At 41.0% G+C, this 25,062-nt stretch overlaps 1 protein-coding gene across 1 annotated transcript in view; it reads right to left on the reverse strand.

Moving 5' to 3' along the window:
* Glis3 (GLIS family zinc finger 3) overlaps positions 1-25,062 on the reverse strand; it is a 447,811-nt gene that overhangs the window by 43,437 nt on the left and 379,312 nt on the right. Inside the window, exon 8 of the mRNA XM_013018480.1 lies at positions 10,240-10,411. Coding sequence (XP_012873934.1) covers positions 10,240-10,411 — 172 coding nt within the window. The remainder of the gene's footprint in view (positions 1-10,239; positions 10,412-25,062) is intronic.

Raw genomic sequence — 25,062 nt, forward strand, 5'->3', positions numbered from 1 at the left:
TTAGATGTGCTTTTTATTTAATCTTCATGATGTCAGGTTACTATTGTATATAAAGGAATATTCTGCACATGCTATTGAAGATAAGACTCAACGTTTCACTACAGAAAAAAAAAAAACTAGAAGAAACGGCACATATTTAAAAATCTTCATCCAGTAATAGGCAGAGGTAAGTATTCAAGTAATGTTGATCATTGCTCCTGAAAAGCCACATTGTTGAACACACTAGTAGTTGATTGAACTTGGCTTCCAATTTGGTACCATTTGTAAGCCCAAATAGAAGAGTTCATTCTTAGTTGTTGCAAATGAAGAATTTTCCTTTTGGTTTCTGCTCATCTTAATGGTGTCCACTAATAATTAAATAGTGTTTCAGCTGCAAAAGGGTATAGTCTCCTAGCAGCTAAGTTTCTACCACATTCCTGCTTCATAGGCAAGGGGAGGAGCATGTTGATTTGTAACAACACATCTTTACAACATGAAGTAGAATCTTTCCTTCAAGTAGCCTGTTCTGTGTCACAGGGAAGGCAATATGGAGTTTGTGATGCCTGGACTCAGGTTAGCATGGGCGTTAGGGCTTTAGTCTTGGCAAGTCTGACTTTATAAGACTTGCTGAAGAATCATTCTGACAAGTCTGAATAACACCATAAACCTCCTACTGATTCTTCACATTAATTCACCAAAGGAGAGGTTGCAAGAGAACACATTCCATTTACCCCAAGTATCCTTCTAACTGTCATGACTCACTTTCCTGACAGAAAATCCAGGAGGATTAAAAAATAAACATGTTGAGTTTAACATGAGGTGGACTGGTTTGAAATGGGGGGAGAGATGAGAAAGATGGTTGATTTGGTTTTCAGAAGCCAAGTTATTTGGCCCTTAAAAAACAGTTCTCCTGGGCTGGGAAGGTGGCTCAGTGGTAGAGCGCTTGCCTTGCATGCATGAGGCCCTGGGTTCGGATTCCTCAGCACCACATAAGCAAAAAGAAAGCCAGAAGTGGCGCTGTGGCTCAAGTGGTAGAGCACTAGCCTTGAGCTGAAGAGCTGAGGGACAGCGCCCAGGCCCAGAGTTCAGGCCCCACGACCAGAGTCCCCCCCCCCAAAAAAAAACAGTTCTCCTTACAGACATCCGAATAGTTGGTTTGTGATAGGTGTGTATAATTAAGCTAAAATGAAGAAACAATGCCTTTTAAAATAAGAAAAACACATGGAAAATAATCTGATGTGAAAAACAAAGCCCTAGAACCACAACTCAAGCTGTTTGTTAATCAAGATGCATATGGAGACTACAGCAACGCTACCCGCCTTTCCCAGGAAGTAACTAGAAGAAGTACACGAAGATGGAAAAACTGCAGTCAAATGCCCAGGGTTGACATTTCTAGAAGTTGTAAGGGAACTATAATAGCATTCTCCCCTTCACCCCTGCCATGAATTCCATAAAACTGCCTACATACTCTTAGGAGCTTGGAGACATGGGGGCTGGGAATACCTCACATGGTTTCTATTCCCAGGAAGCTGCCAATGTGGCAGAATGATAAAAAGAAATCCATAGGGGAAAAAATAGTGTGATCTAAGAGTTGATAAGATGAACAGAAACATCCAAGTTAGCAACAGAGTGAAGCTGGCTAAGGGAAGTTTGATGCAGATTGGTCAGAAAAGCCTGTCTGAAAAAGCAGCATTTGAGTAGACACATGAAATGAAGGTTTAAATCTTGACACCTTCTAGTGAAATTCGTCATGGGGCTTGAACTCAGGGTCTGGGTGCTGTCCCTAAGCTTTTGTGCTCAAGGCTAATGCTCTATTACTTTGAGCCCGTAGCTCCACTTGTAATTTTCTGGTGGTTAATTGGAAATAAAGAGTCTCACAGACTTTCCTGCCCACTGGTTTCGATCCTTCGTCTTAGATATCAGTCTCCAGATGGGTGAGGATTACGAAAGTGAGCCACCAGCACGCAGCTGCTTTTCAGGTTTTTAAGATGAGCGAAGTGTAAAGGCCCTGAAGTAAAAATGAGTCACTGTTTAAGGCAAGTGTAGCTGCAGGAGATGAGAAAAACTCGCCCCAGTAGGTGAATTTGGGTGAGACCATGCCATAGAGGTTTATTACAACACGAACAGAAGCCTGGATTCTATTCCAGGGATGACTGACAAAGAACGTGAGCAGCAAAGAGATGAAGTGATTTCTATTATAAAATGCACTTCTTGTGTTACATAGGAAAGGTTCTGGGCGTGCTGATGAGGTAGGGTGGAAAATGGTAGATGGGCAAGATCAGATGTGGAGAGACAAGTCAGCAAGTTATTCTATGTGAGATGAACTAAGGCAAAGGGATGGCACTGATTTGACTTACATCTTTTCCACAGACCCACAGACTCATGAAATGGGAATGCATTTGGGGAGAGGAAGAATCAAAGTTGGTATTTAGGCTCTTTCAGGTTTTAATGCTAAGTTGGAGACAGCTAGGTAGAGTTAATTTTAAATCTTCCTCCATTTTCAAGAAACATGCTACATGCTTATTATGGTCACAAAAGGTTTGCAGACTACAAGGATGTCGAGAGGCAAGTTAAAAAAGCCTGGCATTGGTAGCTCACGCTTATGATCCAACTACTCAAAAGGCTGAGATCATGATTCAAAGCCAGCCCAGGCAGGAAAGGCTATGAAACGCTTATCTCCAATAAACCATCAGAAAACCAGAAGTGGTGCTGTGGCTCAAGCAGTAGAGCATTCACCTTGAGCTGAAGAGCTGAGGGACAGCGCCCAGGCCCAGAGTTCAAGCTCCACAATGGAAAAAAAAAAGAATGCAAGTTTAGCAATGTTTTCTGTTTATGTTTGTTTATCCATTCATTCATGTGTTCCTTCAAAGAAGCCACTCATGAAGACTGGCTTGGGTGTATCTGTAAGACTTCTAGAGGTAAATCAGGGAGTGTGTTAAGGAAGTTATTAGTAAAGTGACTATCATCTTTGTAAGAAGAACTTTATTCCAAAGGCCAATGACCCAAGCTCTACTTGCCAATGCAGGATGAATGAAGCATGCTGTTATCTATATTTAATACTTAAGAAGTTTTAAAAAAAATAAGTAAGCCATTCTGCCTTGGAATAATACCTCAAGAAGAACCTGGAACTTTCCAACATATTTAAGGTAAACAAAGTAGGTAAAGGCCACTAACCTCCTATAAGCTAATAACCAAAGCCTTAAACCTCTGTTTTAAAAGCTAGACTACGGGAATTCTCTGCCTCTGCAATCTTCCCAATATTGACTAAAAATACTTCCTAAAATATCTTCAGCAGCTCTCAAGTAAGAAGAGAGAGAGGGGGAGAGAAGGAGAGAGAAGAGCGAGGAGATGAAACAGAGACAGAAACAGGATGCCTGAGTATGAAAGAGAAGGATTAGAGTTTGGATCCCATCTCTTTCAATCCCAAATGTCTGTGGAAGTCAAGCTGCTAGGAAGAAACTGGTCCTTTTGTATAAAGGGACAACGACTTCTCTCATATAACAGATACAGGTGAGGCTGAGCAAGTGTTGATATCCGTACTCTCAATTTCCAGATGTCTGTCACTCTGTCTCTAACATGGAGGGACCTCTATAAAAAGTTTGGATACTCAAGAACTCTCCAAAGCCCTGATAAGTCAAGGCTATTCAAGATCCACGTTCAACATTACAAGGGACAAAACTCTTTTCAAATTGTATAATGAAAGAAAGGAACAAAACCCCACAGTGCTGCTTTCCGGCCTAGGAGCTGCAAATGAGTCTTTTCTTGACTGAACCATTTCTCGATTGTTTACCATTTTTCTGGCAGGGACAGAATGTGTTCAGAACTTATTGTGGTTGGACAATAGTCACATTTGGTATGTACGTCACCTTCATCGTGGTGCTTTTATTAACCAATGTAAAGTCTCCCCAAGATAAATCTTAAAACTCCTTCATGTGGCCAATGAGGGACCATACTGCTTTTTCCTCGCTCATCTCTTTCCTCTCAATTTTTTGTTTGTTTTTTTGCACAGCCTTGTTGCTGACGCTGCTGATGCATATAGATTGTCACCTTTCAGGAAGATGTTTCTTTCTCTATTCCTTCTTCCCCAGATTTGGGGTATCATACTCTTTCTGCATGCTTCTGCAATTCCCTCAGACCACTCTGAGTTATCTCTGCCTGTTGATTTGAGAGTGCATGCTCTGAGAGGCTGGGGCTCCAGTGCCCTCAGTATCTGACCTACGATCAAGTGCCACAAATTCTAGCCAAGTGAAAGACTCTTATGAACAAAGGAAGGCCTAAGGCTAGGACCAACTTTGATAATGAGCTTTTGTAGCTTATGGGATTCTTATGATTACTGCACATAGTCTAGATAATTAAGAAAGAATGATTACACGTTGCATATATAAGCTTGTGAGAAACATCCCTGGTTGCTCAGGAAGTCCTTGAGAGGAAAAGAACAGCAAAGCATCAGGCCTAAGTTTGTTGTTGTTGTTGTGTCAGTTCTCGGACTTGAACTCTGGGCCTGACAGATGTTCCTGAGCTCCTTTTGCTCAAGGCTAGCGCTCTACCACTTGAGCTACAGCTCCACTTCACACCTTTTTGTTAATTTATTGGAGATCAGAATCTCATGGTCTTTTCTGCCTGGGCTTGGCTTTGACCTGTGATCTCAGCCTCCTGAATAAGCTAGGATTGATAGGAAGTTTGACTTCTGGTTTCCTAGGTATTCTTTTCATTGGTCTTTGCCCCTTGTTAAACCTTTCTCAACACCTTCCCTTGCATAACTTAGAACAAAGCACCCTGGGAATAAAAGACTGCTGTTCTTCAGAAGTAAAGAATCCAGGTAAGAAGCTAACATTCAGTACCTACTAAATCCATAAAAACTGATCTTAAGAACCAAAGGACTCAACAGAGGGAATTGCCATTCATCTGTGAAAGCCCAGGTAGTCTTCTTGGTTTGAGAACTAAGCTAAGCTCCAAAGGCTGAGTGTGTTTGGTCAAGGCTAGGAAAAGAAAGGAAGGCTTTAAATAGAAATAAAGTCTGAATTAAGGAGCACAAAAAAGCAAACTAAGTCAGAAGTAAAAAGTACTGTGTCAGAAGAACTTTATGAAATTGTAAAGCCATTTATCAAAAAGAGCTGCTGTCTTGATTGAACCTTGACCTTTAGCATTTAGGAAGAAAGCACTATGTTTCCAATGATTAGAAAGCAGTACCTATAAAAGATAGCCTTAGTTAGAAAGACCACAAATGCCTGGAAAGTTAGCATTTCCCTATGTGACATAATATAGTATGAGTGACAAAATAGTAAGGCTTCCAAATGCATGAGATTTAAGAAACTGGAATCCCTACTATGTTTCCCAAACCAATTGTCCCTTATACTTTTTGCTAGTGAATCCTGTACCAGACTATACATTCCCACCACATCCCTTCTTTCCTTCCACATCTTCTGTGGCTCAGAAGTGGTACTCCTACAGAATGCTTGGTAAGTCCCTCCACAATCCCTCTTGTTCCATGTCACCTGCATTTTAGATCATACAATGTTTGTGGCCTTCAGGAAAGGATGACAGCTGATATTCTCTTATATAAGATGTTTGTCACAAACTCAGGTGACTTATTAATGCAACAGCAAAGATTCTTAATTTCAGAAAGGAACTCCATCAATAGTTTGGTTTTCCCTGGACTAACAGATATCCAATGTTCCAGGAAATGAACATTTCCTAAGACACCAAGTTCCACTCCTAAACATAACTACTGGCTGGTTTGACATGACACGAGTAAAACACCACTTCCCTTGCTCTGTTTAAATCAACATGAGTTGATGTGGCATGGTCATGCTAAAGTCACTAAATTCATCTGTTACTTGGATAATATTTCAAAATAAAAGTGGACCTGATCACATCGAAAGAACTTGCATTTATTTTTCAATTTTACGACAGTCAAGGTCAAAGAACCTGATGCTCCAGGAGTAGGTGTTGGCGGACTTTTCCTGACTTCTGACAGTGACTCAGCCCATTTTATTAATAAGCTAAAGCTAAGTAAATGATGAATCAACATCTTCAAAGCAGGAAAAGATGCCAGGGTCCCATTTTTTTTAAAAAAAAGTAATAATAAAAATCATAGGGGGTGATAAACCTATTTCCGTTAAGTAAACTGCTGGAGTTTTTACTGGGGGATTTCCTAGGCAAACAGAGGCAAAGATGTATAAAGCCAAAGTGGAAAGCAAGCACATTTCCCCTGCATGTTTTTAATCCCAGTCACTAACGCAAACACAGTGAATAAAGCAGGACTGTTTCACGTCACTTTCCTCTCCAACGCTGATCGGAAGAGATAACCTACCGTGTTCACACTTGCCTGCACAGCATTAGAGACACTTCCTGTGGGAAGTACATGCATGATGTAAAAACCTGAAAGTACAAGTGTCTACTTCATCCTCCCCTCACTACATGAAGTGCTGTCACCTCCCCTTCATCTACTACTATTGACCTAACAACCTCCTCAACTTCAGACCCAGAATCCCTCAGACAGTGCCTTGTCTTTTTTGTAAGTACCCATCTGAGTCTGCTTCCTGCCATGTATTATACATTACATCTGCTTTGATTCACTGAATCCTAACTCCCCATAAGGTACAAGCTAAGTCTCAAGAAAATGCTAAGAGGTACCACAGCACCTGTGCAGAATTCCTACCCCCAAAATGTTCTGTTTGGGAGAGAACAAAAAAATCCAAACCATGAAATACTGTGCAAAATACATGTCTGGAGGTCTTCAAAAGAAGTTAATGTCTTGATAGACATCAATACCAAGGATGATGAAGCTGATGATAAAAGCTGAAGAACTTCATTAGTTTCAGGAAACTAAAAAAAAATTGAGAGTTAATGCATTGTGGGATCCTTATTAGAGTCCTAAATCGTAAAAAGGAAAGAAAAAATAACATTCTACCTATAAAAGGCATTATTTACAAGATGGGAGTTTTGAATATTGGTCGACTTTAAGATAATCTTACTACAGCAATATTAAATATCCCAAGTGTGATTCTTACACTGAGTCTATATAGGAAAATAGCCTTCTAAAATCTCTTCTGAAGTAATGAGGGGTAAAGGTCATGATATATTCAACTACTTTTTAAATGATTTTGAAATAACAAGCATACAATACATCATCTGTGCTACAGAGAAAAAGAGATGGGGGAAAGAGAGAGGAGCAAAATATTAACAATGACTATGAATGCAGTGTATGTATACGGAGTATTGTTCAACCTATTCTTGAAATTTTAAGGAGCTAAATGTATATTTACATAGATATAAAGACATATACATATATAAAGTCAGTTAGGAAAAAAATATAAAAAACAAATGTATATATTCTAAGCAACAGGAATAGCTAAAGTGTCCACAGCCAAATAATTAGCAACTTGACAGCAGATGCTTAGATGAAAACATCAGATGAATTGGTTTGTCATGGTTCTTATTTTTTTGCTCTGATAATGGCTGCTGTCGCTCTTTTTCCTACATTCTTTCAAAGCATGTGTACAAGAAGGAAGGAAACACAATGATTGCTTTCTTTTCAAATTCTTGTGAAGGTTGTTATAACTACTGATAAGTGATGCGAAGAAGGGGCTGGAGTTCTGATCCTGTCTGAACTCCACTACCTTATGCCGTCATGATTTCCAGCCAGGTAGATGGAAATGAGATGATTTTTTTTTAAAGCAACCCATGCCTAAGTTCACTTTAAACCTAATGGGAAATTATTTGAAATGCTAAAAGGCATAAACTCACCTCAACTTACAAAAATGCATCAGATGGCTGGAAGGATAGATTTCATGTCTCCAGTGTCTGTGAACTTAATAGATAGTTACATTTGCACTTCTGTGCTGACAGATAATGTGAAGAGAGGCTAACGAGTTGTCTACACTTTGCCATGTACACAGCGCTGTTAAAATAAGTCTGATCTGACACATACTTCTAATTGCACATCAGACATACCTGCGTGGATCTTTCATATTAACCTAAAACTCAAGTTCTTCATGTCATTTCTCCTCCCTCTTCTCCTTACCACCTTTTTATGTCTCCTTTCCACACTACTGAATCCTTGTATTTTCTCTTTCTAAGCATGGCATAAATTTCCATCTTAAGGGTGTCTTAAGGGTGAAACTCAGGAATGAATTTTGGCCCCTCTTCTTCATTTCTTACGTATAATAGCAATTTTGTTTCCAAAATACAGCTTGTGAATGAATTCTGTTGTTTTGCCTTGCTTCCAGTTATCTTGCTCATAAGGACTCTTGTAACCAGCAGCGTTACCCTTGTTTTCCTATCTCTTCCTCCGATGTCTACCATCTTGTCCTTTGAGTCTCTATAATGTCAGTGTGATTGTATCACACTGAGGAAATGTTCCTTAGAATAAAAGATGTGATCTCAGATGAGTGCTGATGGCCTATAATTCTAGCTATTCAGGAGGCTGAGATCTAAGGACTGTGGTTCAAAGCCTGTCCAGGAAAGAAAGTCCATGAGACTCTTATCTCCAGTTCAATACCCCAAAAGTCACAAGTGGAGTTAAGAGCCAAGTGGTAGTCCAAGCCCTCAGTTCAAGCCTAGGACACACACACACAAAGAAAGTAATTCTACAAGAGACAAACAACTTATTTGCTATCTTATTATCAGTAGGTACCCTGGATGCCACCAACTGAGTGACTGAGGCTCCTCTATTTAATGTGTGTCCTCTGCTTTCATCCCTCCTTTCTATCTTGCTTTGATTTTCCTTTTTTTATTTTAAATATATATTTTTTATTTTAAAGATACTATACAGAGGGATTACAGTTACATGAGCAAGGTAATGAGTCCATTTCCTATTGAACATTGTTACCCCCTCCTTTGTTTTTCCCCTACCATCCCTTCCCCTCCCCAAATTAGAAAAATGTATATACAAGATTCAGGACACCAGACCCAAATACAGTGACAACAGGGGTTATACCATGGGGGAAGAACATACAAAGAAAAAAATTCTTCCTATTGTCTGGGGTGCCATTCCTGGAGAAGCCTGAGTCTTCCCTCAATAACTCTTCTGCTCACTAAGCAGATTCCTATTTTTGTTTGTGGTCCATGTAAGTATGCATGATATTGGGAGAAGTACAAGAAGGGCCCCCAAGAACTCCTGGAACCAGTGGCGAACTCAGAAGTAAAAATATTATCATAAAAAAATAATTGTTAAAAAATGTTCCCCTAAGAACCCTTTTATAAGGGAATACCCAATATAAAGTTCTCAGTGAGGACTGAGAAGGTGGCTCAGTGATAGAGTGCTTGCCTTGCATGCATGAGGCCCTGGGTTCAATTCCTCAGTACCACATAAGCAGAAAAAGCCCCAAGTGGCGCTGTGGCTCCAGTGGTAGAGCACTAACCTTGAGCTGAAGAGCTCAGGGACAGTGCCCAGGCTGAGTTCAGGCATCACGACCAACCAAAAAAGAAGAAAAAGAAAAGAAAAGTTCTCAGTGAATAACCCTCTTCTGGCCATTCATATCAAATTGTGTACCTTTTGATGTTTTGCTCCAAAGCTGTTACAAAGGTGAGTCTTGAATGTATCCCAAAGACCCATGGATTAAAGGCTTAGTTCCCAGCCTCTTGTCAGATATTGGAATCCTAGTCCCTTCTTCTCTCTCTCTCTCTCTCTCTCTTTCCTATCTGCCATTAGGTAAATAGGCCTTCTTTGCCATACCCTTCCTCTATAACATCATGTACCATAACAACCCCACAGCAACAGGGCCCAGTGACTATAAACTAAAACCTTACAAACCCGGAGCCAAAGTAAACATTGTTTTCCCTCCTAGATTGACTGTCTCAGGAATTTCATCACAGTAGCTGGAAAATGTCTGACCCAAGTTCATACAGCTTCTCTGAGACTTCGGCATTGTGTGCTTCCCTTTGGAAAGCATCTCAACTTGTGCATGTATCACTTGAAAATTGAGTCCTAGAAGCAAACTGGGCAAAAAGTGAGCGAGACAGAATATTCATATTCACTTTTCCAGCATCTGACACTTTCAGTTGGCTCCTGTCAATACCATTTCATTTGTGTGGATACACACACACACACACACACACACACACACACACACACACCCCACAGATAATGAGAGAATTGGTCCACGTGCTTTGTGTATGTTACTTTTAAAATGTCACCTCTGGGTACCTCAACCCACCAACAGATTATTAATAAAATTCAGCAACTGTCAGAGCTCTTCTCCGTGGAGGGAGGTTTGGCGACAACACCTATTACGAGAGAGAGACAGATGGCCTTACCTCTCCGCGCCCGAGTCCACAGCTGTGAGTGGAGGTAACTGGGAAGAGGAGGGGTTGTGAGGGCTCCCCTGTACATTATGTCCCGGAGAAGGGTGACTGACAGGATGTGGGGGTGGCATGGGCCCAGCAGCTGTTCCACTTCGGCTTGAATGATTGCTGGAGAAAATGGGAGCTGAAATCAAGGGAGAAGAAAAATGAGACTTGAGCCCCAACGGAAGCTTACATTTTTAAATACCCAAGGCTGACAGCCAGCATATTTCAGAAGCTTGGTTTTGTGTGTGTGTGTGTGTGTGTGTTTTCTCCCTTGGGGTGAATTTCAGGAAAAAGTGCTCCCCGCTTTTGTTCCTGTGGTACACTCAGTTCCTCCTGGCTCCTGTGTCTGGGCTGCCATCTCAGGAGTTTTCACACTCAGCTCACTCCAGGACGACATTCACAAGTCTTATCTCTGAAGCTGTGTGTCCTGCCTGTCCCAATACTCTAGGATTAGTCAATCCCGTGCTGTGTGCATGTATGCAGAGGTGCAGTGTTTGCATGGACTGGTCATGGAGGACTAGAATCAGGTGAGAGAAAAACTAGGAAGGGCACAGAACAGGTCTTCCTGTCTCTTCTGACAAGAGACAGCAAAGGCCCTGGGGTTGATCGAGGTCAGGCTGTGTACCGCCATGTCAATACCATGACCCACAGCTACCCCAAGCCTGGCTCCTGTGAGGATGAGACCCCCACACCCTTTTCAAGAAGAGTCTAACTGACCCAGGCATTTTCCTGATGGCAAGCCGGACAGACTTGCCTTCGTTAAAAACAAGTCCTCACCTAAGACCACAGAGTAAAAGCAGGGCAGCTAGCTTCCTGTGGGCCCCACGCTCTGCCCCCACCATTGCCTATTAGACACAGATAGGGAGTCCAGAGCCACCGTGTTCATGAGGGTCGCCATACCTCTGAGAACCCAATGTGACCCCACACTTGTAGAGGTGCCCATTGTGATGGGCTAATTGGTCCGATGTCAGGGAAGAACCTGAAGTTTGTCACTATCTGAGTTTCTCAGAGAGGGCCTCAGGGTCCGAGACCCACTCCGCAGACATCTCATTAGGCTGCGGTCACCCCACATCATTTTATGTGGACTCTGTAACTTCCTTCTCTGAAAATAAAGCCCCGCTCAGCTCTGTAGCCATCTCTGTTCCTTTTGAACTTAACTCTACTCACATCAAAGAAGAAATGAGTTTTTTTTTTTTAAATAAAAGAAATCGAGTTCGGGATTAAGAAAGAGTTGAGGGTTTAAAAGTTCAGAGAGTGGTAATTTTAGACCAGTAACCACCTTTCTATACTCTCTCCAGAGGAGAATTGAGACCCCAAATGACCTAGCCCCCTAAAAACTTGATCCAATGGAAGTACTGAAAGGAACATCTGAAGAGGCAGAATTACCGTCTTCCCGCTCAAACAACTACTGACAGGGGTGTGATCTGATTTGAAGGGTTTATTTCTGGCAAATCAGCATTATTTCAGGTTAACGCCTGTCCTCAGATCCACCACAGCCTTCCATGTCCTAAAGTCATCGCGAGGTGAGGAAGTGCTTACCTGCTTGGAAAGCTAATACAGACCTGCTGTTGTGTTCATCAGCCTCCATAATAGTTGTGTTTTTGCAAACTCACTGGAGTCACCTTATAAATCACAACCCTCATTTATGCTCTGCTAGCTCAGGGAACCACAATTCTGCTTGTATGCCAAATAATAATTTTACTCAGGGGAGAAAGCTGTTTGGATTGACAGTGGCAATAGTTTCAATATTGGTGTTTGTCAGCATGGTGCTTGGTGATTTTTATATACAATTCCAAAAACTAATGGAATAATAAGAGGTCACAGAGACACTGTGAAAACATAGCTTCCTCCCCCCCCCCAGCTTTAGTGTAGTAATACTTGATCCCTTGTTTATTTTGTTGGAGTTGCTGAATGCTCCCATCACGTATTCTCCCCTGGAGGGGGCTTTGTATGTATGCATTTGTGTTTCTCACAAGGGAAGCATTGCCCTGGTCATTTACAACTCAGTGGGCAACAGGGGTGTACACATGCCATGTTCCACTCTAGGGCTTAACGGAATATAGAGAGCCTCCTAGAGATCAAGAGGAGCTAATTTAGTGGCGGTTGGTATGATGTACAACGCAATCGGCTGGAAGGTTTGGTATTTTCAGTCACTAAGAGTTATGGGTCAGCGGTCTCCCCTTCTTCCCACTTACTGTATATGCAGGACTAACCTTCCATTTTGCATCTATTCATCTTCTGTCTATCCATACATCCATCTATTATCCAACCATTGCTTTTCTTGATGCAGTATTTGCTAAGTACTTCATGCCAGCCCCTTGTACCATCTGTAGGTCCCTGTCTTTGAAGAGGTTGCAGTAATGGGGAAAAAAATCTGTATAGCTCAGTGGTGGCAAGGATCTATACACATGAATTCACCAAACTACCAAGATTTACTAGTGTAGAATACTGAACCATGTTCAAGGCACTTTAATACACCTCCATAAGCTACTATAATTAAATGCCAGACAAACAAGACATCTGGCCACACCTCAAGTGCATTATCACAATTTATACTACTTCAGTTTTGCTCATACAGTCAGTTCCTCTTATCCACACTTATTTAAATACTTTCCCTCTTGTGTCCTTCTAGTTACTTTTAAATATTTATTTATTTTTATTTTTTACTTTCTTGGTTGTGGGGCCTGGGCGCTATCTTTGAGCTCTTTGGCTCAAGGCTAGAACTTTATCACTTAAAGCCACAGCACCACTTCCAGTTTTCTGATTGTTAACTGGAGATAAGAGCCTCAGAGACTTTCTTGCCTGGACTTGCTTTGAACTTCCATCTTCAGTTGAGAGCTTCCTGAGAAGCTAAGATTACAGGTGGGAGCCACCAATACCCACCTCTTTTTCTTCTTTTCTCTTCACTGTTTCCCTTAATGCTAGAGATTGAGGCCAGGTCCTAGGCATATTGAATAAGCACTCACGAAGGAGTTACATCCTTAACCCCTTCTTATTCTTCTCTTAGATGACATTTTCCCCACAAACATGGAGTATTGCTATACACAGACACCTACAAGGACTAGGGCATAACCATTCTTAGAGCCTGATAGAATTCAGACTTGCTTGTTGAGTGAACCACGCCAAATACAATCTAAATGCCAATGGAATCTATCTTGGGACTAAGTGATTAGAATTGGGACAGAAATGAATGTTTATCTACAAACTCCTACCTTCCCCCCTCCCCCACTGCCTTTGGTCAGGGGTTGCCCCAGGAAAGGTTCATTCAGACTTCCAAGAGGCACAAGCCCCAGAATCTATAAATGTTCCCACAGAGGCCCAACCCAGGACATCAGCAAACCTTAGGACAGAAAGACAGAGGTGTGTGATGAGTCGAGAGGAGGACCTGCCAAGCAGTGGGGGAGGGGAGGGGGATGGGGGCAGCTGGCTGCTATTGCAATGGCCACAACCTATCAATGGAGTAGCGTGTGTGTGAGGTAGGACACAGAAAGTATCTAGTACATGTTTTCCAACTATGCTTAGGGTCAAATGCACATCCATATCCCTTTCCTATGCTACCACTACAGCTGATTAATGGCAGTGAATTAGGCCATGGTCTTCTGGTAGGTACCCTATGATTAAAAAAAAAAAATCAAAGAACGGTGGCGGGGCTTCAAGGTTCGATTTAAAGTCTGCTTTTGGAAATTATACTAAATAACTTTACAGGTAATATTGTAAGAAATCACCTCTGCCCAAAAGAGGCATGTGACTTGCCTCTGTTTTGTATAATAAATGGAACGGGAAGGAGAGGAATGTCTTACTCCTGGCAAGATTGCAACCTCTCGTCCAAGTGTCTAGTGCAGTGTCCATACAGAGCAGGAGGAGTCCACGTGAGGATTGTTGGCTGTGGATGTCAACAGTGAGCAAAAATGAGGACTAGAAATTTGAGAGCAGCAATAAGAGGCCAAAGCATCAATTTCCGATACCCACCGAATGTCTGTCTCACATACGCTTCCAATAAAACGAGCCACCCTCTGGAATCAGTCAGTTCTGGTTTCGGGAGGATTTCGTTGGCCTCTATCAAAAACTCCTATTTCTCAGAAATTGGGATTGTGGCAGGGAGAACACCTCTCTGTTCCACACTGTGACTTTTAGGAACATCTGACCTGATCATGTTATAAACCCAGGATGCACTCTTAATTACTGCAGTCTATTACTTCACTTATTTGACACACATTCCAGTGTCTACTCAGTACCAGGCAGGGGCTAATCTCCTTGCCTTGCTTTAAGCTTCAAAAATCTGCTCAATTTCTCACAGTCCTGCCTGCTACAACACATGCTTAGTGGCAAATATTTGGGTTTTGTCAAGTGATTTTTAACCTCAGGAAACCATAAGGTCATTTTCCTTCCATACTCAAAATGATTTTTTTTTTCACCTCAACCCATAGAGCGTACCACATGGCCTATCGATCAAAGTGAAAAGGAAGAGACCAGATTCCCTCCAGGATACAGGGCAATATTAACCAAACTGTTGTGATCAAATCAACCAGTACACACTGGCCACCCCTGGGGACAACCTTCAATGTCAGTGTCACCTCTTGGGTCAGTGCAACGTTCAAAGCTGTATGACAGCTTTTAAGTGAGCTTCCAGACGTGGTTTTGATGACTGGCAGCTGGAACAACTGATTAGGCATGGCTGAGGAACATATTGGAAATCCTTATTGCTTTTGTGATTAAGAAATGGTGGGCTCCCTAAGGAAATAAAAGCCTGGTCTTATGATGAATACATGAACCGTAGTAGAGGACCGGGAACTTGTCTCCATGCAGCTTCAGACTCTTTTTCTTCGGGGACTGGCTTAATGCCACAGCCTCACACCTTCTCTGTGTTAGAGGCAAATGGATGGAGTCTGCGAGCTTTGTCATGTTTACAAGGCTGCATCTCTCTGGCTCTCAGATACAATCTCATAGGCTAGCAGCATCAGGGCATTTTAAGGGTGGCCCCTTAATGAGCTTAGTTAATTAGGGTTAATAGGCATCTCTCTCTCTCCCTCCTCCCTTCACGTCCAAATAACAACCATTAATCTTTATTTCTAAGGAACGTGGACAGGGCCCCTGTGGGGATACTTTAGCTATACTACTACCATGCAAATGGAGGAAGGTAAGAAGTAGTGTTCCCAAATAAAAACTCGGGGCCATCCCCATGGCTACAGAAGGTTACCATAAGCATTGCTTGGTGACTGTTTTCATCACTTTAGAGAGCAGGCATGAAGATTTCCCTGTCATTCTGAGCTATATTAAAAACAACCAATATGTTTTTCGTTCAAAACTGGGTAGGCAGCTAGAGCTCTGCTTCTTAATCACCTGATAACTGAAAGGAATCACCTGAGTAAGGTGTATATTCTGACTCAGTAGTTTGGGGTGGGGGGCAGAAAATGTAGAGATATCTGAAGTTCTATCAAATTCTATCATAATAGAGTGCTTGCAAGGTCCCAAGTATTTCATAACATCTCTGCAGTGTACCTGCGGCCTACGCTGGTTCCTATGGTTGGTCCAATAGTAGGTAAATAATGAAGCTAGAATTCAAATCAGGTAGCCAGGGTTCAGATTGCATACCCTTAAATCACCACCCTAAGATGTCTCTCAAATGCAACAGTGGATGCAAAATAAGGTTTGGGTGTGTGGGTGGTGTGCCAGAATCCGTGGGCACTCCATCTCCAAAGGCTGCTTAGTGAGAACACCAAAAGTACATCCCTACGTCCATTTCTTCCTCCCATTGCAACAGCACTTCAGCACTGATAAGAGAAGCATTCCAGCTGTGAAATTTAATTCAGGTAAGAAATTAACTGAATTATTCAGCTTGGAAAACAAACAGCTGGTAGGAAATGTGCTGTTTCCCAAATAAAGATTTCAGATGCTTGTCAGAATATATTGATCTAGTGGTCGGGAAAGAAGAAAGACTTGGAGGAGTTATTCGTGAGAAATCAGCTGTCTGCACTCTTTATCATAGCAAAGCATGATAGCCTGGACCAAAAGGTTTCCTCCTGTCAATAATGCACCAAGAGGACAGGACATTCACTGAGCAGATCTGAAGTCAGTGAGCTGGTTTTGATTCTGCGTTTGGGGTTACTTATGGCTTTATGAAAAGGAAATCACTCTCATCCATGGACTGTGAACTCACTTATAATGGAGTGCCAGAGTAATTCTAAGATCCTCAGAAATGGCATTATTCACTCAGTGTCTGGCACTTGGGAGGAAGTCTAGACTCACTATCCATCCATCTTTCAGGGAGAATTTCCAGGGTCAAGGCACAGAGGAGTAAGCTAATCAATGAAACCAAGGTAAATTGGCTTTCACAGGAACATTAATAAAAATTAGAAGACTCATGCAAATAATGAAATCAATCTTGTCTCTCTCTCTATCTTTCTCCCAGGAGGAGAAATTGGGACCTGTTCAAGAAACTGTTAAAGTAGGATGGAAATTTTGGCTTTTTGGTTTTTATCAGATTGGGCACATGAGAGAGAGACAAAGAGAGAGACAGAGACAGAGAGACAGAGATAGAGATAGAGACAGACAGAGAGAGACAGATACTGTCAAGATGGTTAGCAACAGAACCAAGGGCACACAAATCCTGGATTTGAAGCCTAGCCACAGTAATCTGGGCAAGTAATCTACCCCCGAAGTCTCAGTTTCTTCATCTTAAATAGGAGTGATACTATATGTTATTCTATCACAGAACCTTGAGGAGAATGATACAATGTATAAAAACTACTTAAGGTGGTATATAAACTATGGCAGGTCCTCATAAACCACTGTTGCCATTATTCAGATATTTAAATGATATTTACAAAGGGATAAATCTCCAAGGAAGTGTGGCCTCCTATCTAAATCAAAAGTGGAAATTCATCCAAAGTGGTCTAGAGTCCTTTTAGAATGCAGGAGAGTTATGTATCATATTCAATTACCTTTCTTATTGTTCAGGTTTTTATATACACATAGCTCTAAAGTGTTTGGGGGTCTGCCAAAGAATACTCATAGGGTTAAACTGTTGTACTTTATTTTGAAGGAGTAATACACATCTTTGAGATACAACCCATAATGTGCTTCAGTTTAAAAGATAACAAGGCATTTTCATGCATGACTACACTTTGTGAAGGAGCGAAAATGGGCTGTTTCTAAAGTGTCAACACAATTGTCCTTCTTAAAGCTTAGTTTATCTTCAGTTCTATATATATTTTTTTTCAGCCCTTCTTTTTGTTTGTTCTTCCTGGAGCATATAAAGATCCAACCTTGGTTAATTTTCAAAATTCAAAGATTTCCCTTCAGGCTTTCTGACTTACCAATCCTGGTCGGTGACCAAATTTTTGGTCCCAAATAATGAAAACTTATGTCAGATACTTTCAGCTGTTCATTGTATTTCACCTATGAGCAATTTGTGTGTGTGTGTGTGTGTGTGTGTTTGCAAGCGTGCAAATACAGAGTTATATTCTGGGTACCACCTCTTAGATTTTTCACTTATGGTTGGTGCTCTTACCACTTGAGCCACAGCTTCATTTTCAGCTTTTTTTGGTGCTTAGCTGGTGATAAGAATCTCACAGTAGCTCTGAACCATGATCCTTAGATCTCAGCCTCCTGAGTAGCTACCGTGACAGATGTGAGCCACCACCATCTAGATCTAGCTCACCTATGAGCAATTTCATAGCACTGTTATTCAATGGGAAATGCTCTCTTAGCATGAGTCCACAAACCAGGAAAAGAGTTTTCTAGCAAGGAACATGCTCAATCGGGGTCACTTTGAAAAAAAAAAACAAACAGCTGGGCTTTTCATACTGAAGTTAATTGAAAAATGGGAGAGACACTTCGGCTAATCCTTGTCCTTTTCTGAATGAGAAGGGTGAGTTTCTTCTTCCCTTTCTTCCTAATGCCTGGGCATTCCCCCCTTCTCCTGCTCCTCCATCAGGAATGAAGAGAGTCATTCCCCATTCCACCTGTATCAGGAAAAAGCAGCTTCTTGTGGGTTTGTACATTCATCCCTCTAATCTTTGCCTTCTCCTGGCGGCGTGAATAATTTTAACATTGCCAATCACTAAAAATCTATTCTTTCTGCCTGTCTTTTTTTTTTTTTTTGGCTTTCCACTTTACAGTGTGGAGAATCATTACCCAGCAGCTCTGATAAGAAGATAATGAAACAATCCCTTCCCAAGCGGATCAGGTGGCTGTCAGACTAAAATGACACCACTGGTACACGCTTGACATGCTACCCTAAGCTAATTGATGGCAGACAATGCAACTGTCTCCCGAGCACTAAGACAAAGAAAACACATTCCAGTATTTGACGCAAGAGCTACCTGGCAACGGATAAACAAATGTGTTAGGGAGATGTTGTAATAAGGTAAGCGAAGGCACAACTCTGAAGAACGTACCTATTAATGTTGAGTTTAAGAGTGCTGCTGTTCACTGGGGGAACAGAAATAAGTAAGGTAAAAATGAGAATTTATTGATGATTGGACAGTTACATGAATATTCCAAGTTCGTTTACAAATAGACATTCCCCCCATGAGCTCCAAACTTCTATGTAGGCTGCCCAATTACATTTCCACACTATGCTGCTGGGTTTAAAGCCAAGAAAGAAGTTGTTAGTGTTCAGAAAAAGATGCATGCTTACATGCCTTTCTGGAATACATTGCGATCCAACTAAGAGACAGTGGCTGATCTCATCCATGTAAATGCCAAAGGTTGATATCAAACATTTGGAAATAACAGGTGTAATTAACTTCACGCTTAGGAAAGATCCTGCTCCATCTGTATTTCAGCACAAAGACATTTTGTAACAAGCAGAATGGCATCATTCTCTCAGCTCCTCTCGGACCACCATTTCATGCACTCTGCTTGGAGTTTTCATACAACATATATCATATCTAACCTCAAACCTTGTACCTTGTCTTTCTTATTTCCACCTTCCATTCTCCCTTCTTGGTTGTTATTCAGAGTCAGTAAAAGAAGATGAACAAGAGCATGGACCACACAGACTTTCCTGTAAGAATACTCTCTAGTTCCTCCTGGTTCCCAAACTCTTCATTATTCTTTCCTTACTTACCTATCTCCTACCTATGCCATTTTGGCCACAGAAAAAAACCTTCTTTCCTCTTAGAGGTGTTGAGTGATTCACACACTCATCTTTCAAATGACTTCTGAAAGCACTTCACAGCCAAGGCTTCTTAGGAAAAAGATTTACCACATAGTTAGCTAATCCCATTTTTCCCCCAAATCCAATTTGTATTTGTGTGTGTGTGTGTGTGTGTGTGTGTACACGCACGTGTGCATGCCTGCCGGTAATGGGACTTCAACTTAGGAAGCAGGTACTATCCTTTAGCTTTTTGACTAAGGCTGGATTTCTGCCACAATGAAACACAGTTCTACTTCTGGCTTTTATTTTCTTGGTGGAAAAGTGGAGATAAGAGTCGCAGGGACTTTCACAGTCTGTCTGGCTTTGAACCATGATTCTCAGACCTCAGCCTCCTGGAGGTGCCCAATTACTGGCATAACCCAACCGGCACCTAGCTCCAAATCCCATTAATTAGCTAATTAATTAATTACTTTTGTATTATCCTACATAACTGTACAAAGGAGGTTTCAATTCACAATGTCAGTTTGTGCATACAATGCATCTTGATCCATGTTATAAACCCTTTCGTGGTCTTCCTCATCTGTCCCAACTCCACCTGTCCACCCAAGTTAGCTAACTTCATTTTCACATATGTGCACTGAATACTAGGACTGCATTCAATCCCTCTTCCTTTCCTGATTCTTCTCCCCCACCTTTCTTTTACTTCCCTTCCCCAACAATATATGTTCCAGTTTCCTGGTATTCATTTTGTTAAACCATTAAGTTAGTTGTTCAAAGGCGTTATACCACTGGATTCCTCTCCTGAATATACCTACTTTAGTTAACTAGTTTGAGTACATGTGCATATATCCTTGCTGTATATGTTTATGTATATTTATAATTTAGATCTAACTTCCCCATATGCCCTTTGTCTCTCTGTGCCTGACTTCACTTAGCATGATTTTTTTCCCCAGATCCATCCATTTCTCTGCTAATGGCATAATACAGTGCACAACTTTAGCCTGCGGCACAGAAACTCCAAGTTTTAGTCAAAAAGAGTACTTAACCTATAACTTTCTTAGAAAATCTCTCTTTCCTACCTGTATAAAATGGAGCAATAATATCCCCTCCTGTAAAGCAGACTGAGGTGAACAATCAGAGCCTGTAGTCACCCCTAACCTGGAGCAAATGGCATGGGTGTGAGGTTGGTTGTGACTGTGGGAGGTATCCTTTCTGCTCTCTGCACACAACTTTACCCCCTCCCCCTTTTTGTCTTCAGGTACTTAGTGTTTTTTCCTAACTTACTTTGCTCTCAAGACAAAGATAAGTAATCATACATGTTATCAAATTGTTGGTCATGGGGCTGGAAATCAGTGCCTGGTTGCTGTCCCTGAGCTCTTTTGCTCAAAGTTAACTCTCTACCACTTGGAGCCACAGTGGCACTGCCATTATTTTGGTGGTTAATTGGAGGTAAGACTTTCACAGACCTTCCTACTGGAGCTGGCTTCAAACCACAATCCTCAGATCTCAGCCTCCTGAATAGCTAGGATTATAGGTGTAAGCCACTGGTGCCTGGCTAGGAATTCTGAGTTGCAGTTTTCCTCTAGGGTAGAGTAGAGGATTTGGTCTTCAATTATAACTATTTCAAACATCCTTATTGTGGGAGGCATACTTTGCATTTTAGGGGAGCAAGTGTCTCCTCTACATGTCTACAAGGGGTTTAGAATTTAAAATACAGAATCCTTGATATTCAAAGCCTTGACACCTTTCTCTTCCTAGGAAAAACAGATGAGCAGTGAAAAACCAGGTCTACTCCTCAACCTTCTGCCAGCCTTTGGCTCAGCATTACTAGAATGAAGCCCCCTTTCCTCTGGCAGCTTTTCCAGGTTGGGAACTGTTTCAGCCAGGGCTTCCATCCCAACATGGCCCTTGGAGTATATTTTGAGATAAAAGACAAGAGCCCGAAGAGGCTTTTTACAAACTGACATCAAAAGGGGCCAAGGCTGTACCTCAGTAAGGACAAAACAATGACTGTAAAAATGTCCTAGTGGGAGACATCGATTCAATTTCTTCTTTCTTCTGCCAGCCTCACACTCACGAATTCACTGTTCACCAAGTTCAATTTTCAACCAGGCATGACTACCCTGTGTAGTCAGTGTCAGTCTACTTCTTCTCTTCATGGCAACAGAAATACAAGTCTAATTTACAGATTCAAATAGGGGTTTTAGAATGTAGAACGACCAAAGTATCATCTTGATTACTTCTTGGTAGGAATTCTTTATATCCAAACATCTGTTTCTGAACACTAAGTATCAGCACCTCATATAAAAGGAATTGGAAAAAGGAGTTTTAAAACATCCCTGCCACAAATGTCATCTTGGCTCTCAAATCCCATACGCTTTTAAGCAAAGAGGAAGGGAAAAATAAAAGTGAGCATCCATTTTGTAGATGCCAATTGGCAGGGAGTGTACTGAGCTATCTTATTTATGCTATCTTATTTAATTCTCACGACAGTCTATTGCATCCTTACCACCACATCATAGAGGAGGAGGAAAAGTACTTTAGATCTCGTATTTTTTCAATCATATCTACTCTAAAAAGGTAAAACAAATGTAAATGATACAAAGAAACACTGCTTTAGAATATTCAAAACACTAGTAACCATCAAAACACAACTTTGACATTTTGAGAGGGCACTGCTTATCTCGTCACAAGTTTTGGATTCTAATCTATCCATCTTAGGAGAGCTATAGTAGATTTCTTTAATTAAAAATGCAATGTGAATGAGTGGACAAAGTGTTGGAATACAAAATGTACAGAAGTATGCTTCAGTTTTCTTTTATTCCACTATCTGATGTGGATTAAATTCTCAATTTCTTTAGCAATTTTTTCTCATTTGTAAAAATCAAACCCCCCAAAAAAAGAATATGGGTGGTGAGTAATTTGTGGTACGTGTTCTCTCAGTGCTATACAGAGTGTGCATTTTCCGAGTATTTGGATAAGAGTTCAATAATAGATGTTGAACACTTACTGATCCTGAGAACTCCTAAGAGTCAGTAAGTGTGGCATTTCCTCTCAAAGATGCAACTTTGGGTTAGAGGAAGAGGATGTATTTTCACACACACACACACACACACACACACACACACACACACACACACACATCACATATATCACATTTAGCAAAAATCAGCTGCACACATGATCATAGGGATTGTATAAAATGGTACACAGTCAGAGATGAATTGAGAATTACTTAAGAAAACAGACTCCAAAGATATAACCTCAAATTGCCCGGTGCACCAGAACAGTGGCTCCTAGAACATTCCTTTCATGCTACAAAATCTTCTGGGCAGGTGATACATTGCATTTGTCTCAAAGCACATCCTTTCTTAAGAAATGCTTATTCACATCCTTCTGAACCAGCCTGAGGAACAAGTTCCACTGTGATGACAGTTTATCCCCTTTTCTTTCAACTAGTGACGATCTTACTTCTATAGCAGCTTATTCCTAGAAGGCAGACAAAGAACTTTTTTTTCACACCCCCACAGTAACATATACATTGAAGCTGATAAACCTTTAACTGCATAAAATGTGGTTAAGAGGTCAATAGAAATTCTAGGATGAGGTTCATTTCTCGACATCAAAGCTGATGGGTAGTCAGAGGAGTTGGAGCAGGAGCTAGACTTAAGCAACCAAGCTGATTGAGAGAGAACAGATTTGGAATCCAAGGAACAAGCCCAGGTCACAGCTAGAGACTTAAAAGGCAAGAGCTACCTTGTAACCTAGACTTCAAGAAGGCTGTCCTAACTTTTGTGGTTTATTTATGGTTTGAGTCAAGGCCAGGGCACCTAAACAGGGATGGTAAGTCTCTGACAATAGTGACAAAGACAGTATATAAACAACCTGACTCTGAGCCAGGGCTGTTGGTTATAGGGAAATAAGTAAATTTCACAATACTTATTTCATTTCCTACAATACACTTCTTTATAACCGTAATGTGTGGCAAGTTATAGCCAAGTTAATTCAGTCAGTTTAAAGTCCAATTTATTCCTCATGTTTCTTTTTAGTGCCTGTACAACTATACAAGAAAGGAATTTTCACTGACCATAAACACTCTGAAAATGCCCATTTTCTTTTTTTTCCCCTCTATTGTTCAGAAGAAATAGATGTAACTACCTATTTCTTTCTTTCCTCTGATGCTAAATTCGCTTGAAGCAGAAAGTCAGAACTCTGGGCCCAGATGATTGGTCCATAACTTCCTATCTATAGAAAGGTATTAACTTCTCATTTCAGAAAATCTATCCTGAATTCTCTGTCTTGCCATTCATCTCTTCTTTAAGACCTCCTTGGGAATACACCAAGAGTAGATCCAGACTTCCCTTCTGGATGCTGGCAAAATAGTATTAAATAAGGAAAAATGATAGAAATAATAATGTGCAATCATGTGGGGAAAAAGGCTACAACTGTCCAGCCTTACTATATTTTTCTCTCTTCATTGAAGTATGGAATTGTTTTGACTCACCCATACAAATATTGTTACAACAAAAATGTGTGCGTATCGTACAACTGAGTAACTCAGCTTAATCTTGCATGAAAAATGCAAAGGAAGGCAAGGGAAGAGAGTTGATGTGGAATATTGAAGCACCAGGGAAAGAAGCTTGGAAATATATAAAGACATTAACGGTAGCTTCACATGTGCAAATGTGGCCTTGGCTGGCTGGAATTGACATTTTATCTTTTTGTGTGTGTTTTCGTTGAGGGATTGTTAGATCTTACTGTTAATCAACACATGAACAACACCAATACAACCTTTGTGGGGGATAGTGAATTGAATATCCAAGCCTTGGTTTTCTGAAGTGAACAGCAGAAATGTATTCCCCAGAGAAATTCTTACTCTTAATACGTTCCTCCTCTCCCGGTCAGAATTCAGTTCATGATGCCCTAGAAGTCAGAGTCACATTATTTTTTATGGCCCAGAAGAATGGTTTTCACAGTGTGGTCCCTGAACTCTGTGGCAGCAGCCAATGTCATCTGGGAAGGTGACAGAATCATCTGAAAGAAATTCAGCTTGTTGGAATCAGACCTACTGAATCAGAAACAAAGGACCCTGCAGGGAGTCTGGGGAAGGGGAAACTGCATTTTCACAAGACTTTTGGGTTACTTAGGGTACACCCAAGGATCAGACTGAGAGTAGGAAGGGCTTTATCTGTAAGTTAAGGTGAACAGAACCCATACCAGACTTGCGCCTAGTCTCACTGATTTTCCAATCCAAATTGGTAGATATCTGGTGCAAGAGATGCCTCAGAAACAATACTGGCTTTTGAAAGCAGCTTAAGAAACCATCAAAAGAAATACTATAAAAATGTTGTTGTCGGAGGCATCCTTTAAATCTCTTTTGTATCCCAATCTCCCAAGTCCTTCTGTCCAGTGCCATCTCAGAGTTGTTTCCTTGTCCCTTCACACGTGTGAAGTTTGAACAAAGAAGTGCTTCCTAATGATAATGCCAGAAATAACTGTGCACTTTTAAAAATCATGTTCTGTCTTTTTTTATACAGATCTTTATGGAGATCATGTTTTATCTTCACAATTCTCCTGTAAAGTTTAACCTACTGGGAAATCTGTGTGTCAATTTAGTACCCTCTAATAACGTCCCAAAATGAACAACCATTTTCTGGGAGCAGACTATATGAGGCATTTTTATAGAA

The sequence above is a fragment of the Dipodomys ordii genome, unplaced genomic scaffold (assembly GCF_000151885.1).
Source record: "Dipodomys ordii isolate 6190 unplaced genomic scaffold, Dord_2.0 Scaffold40, whole genome shotgun sequence".
NCBI classification, from domain to species: domain Eukaryota; kingdom Metazoa; phylum Chordata; class Mammalia; order Rodentia; family Heteromyidae; genus Dipodomys; species Dipodomys ordii.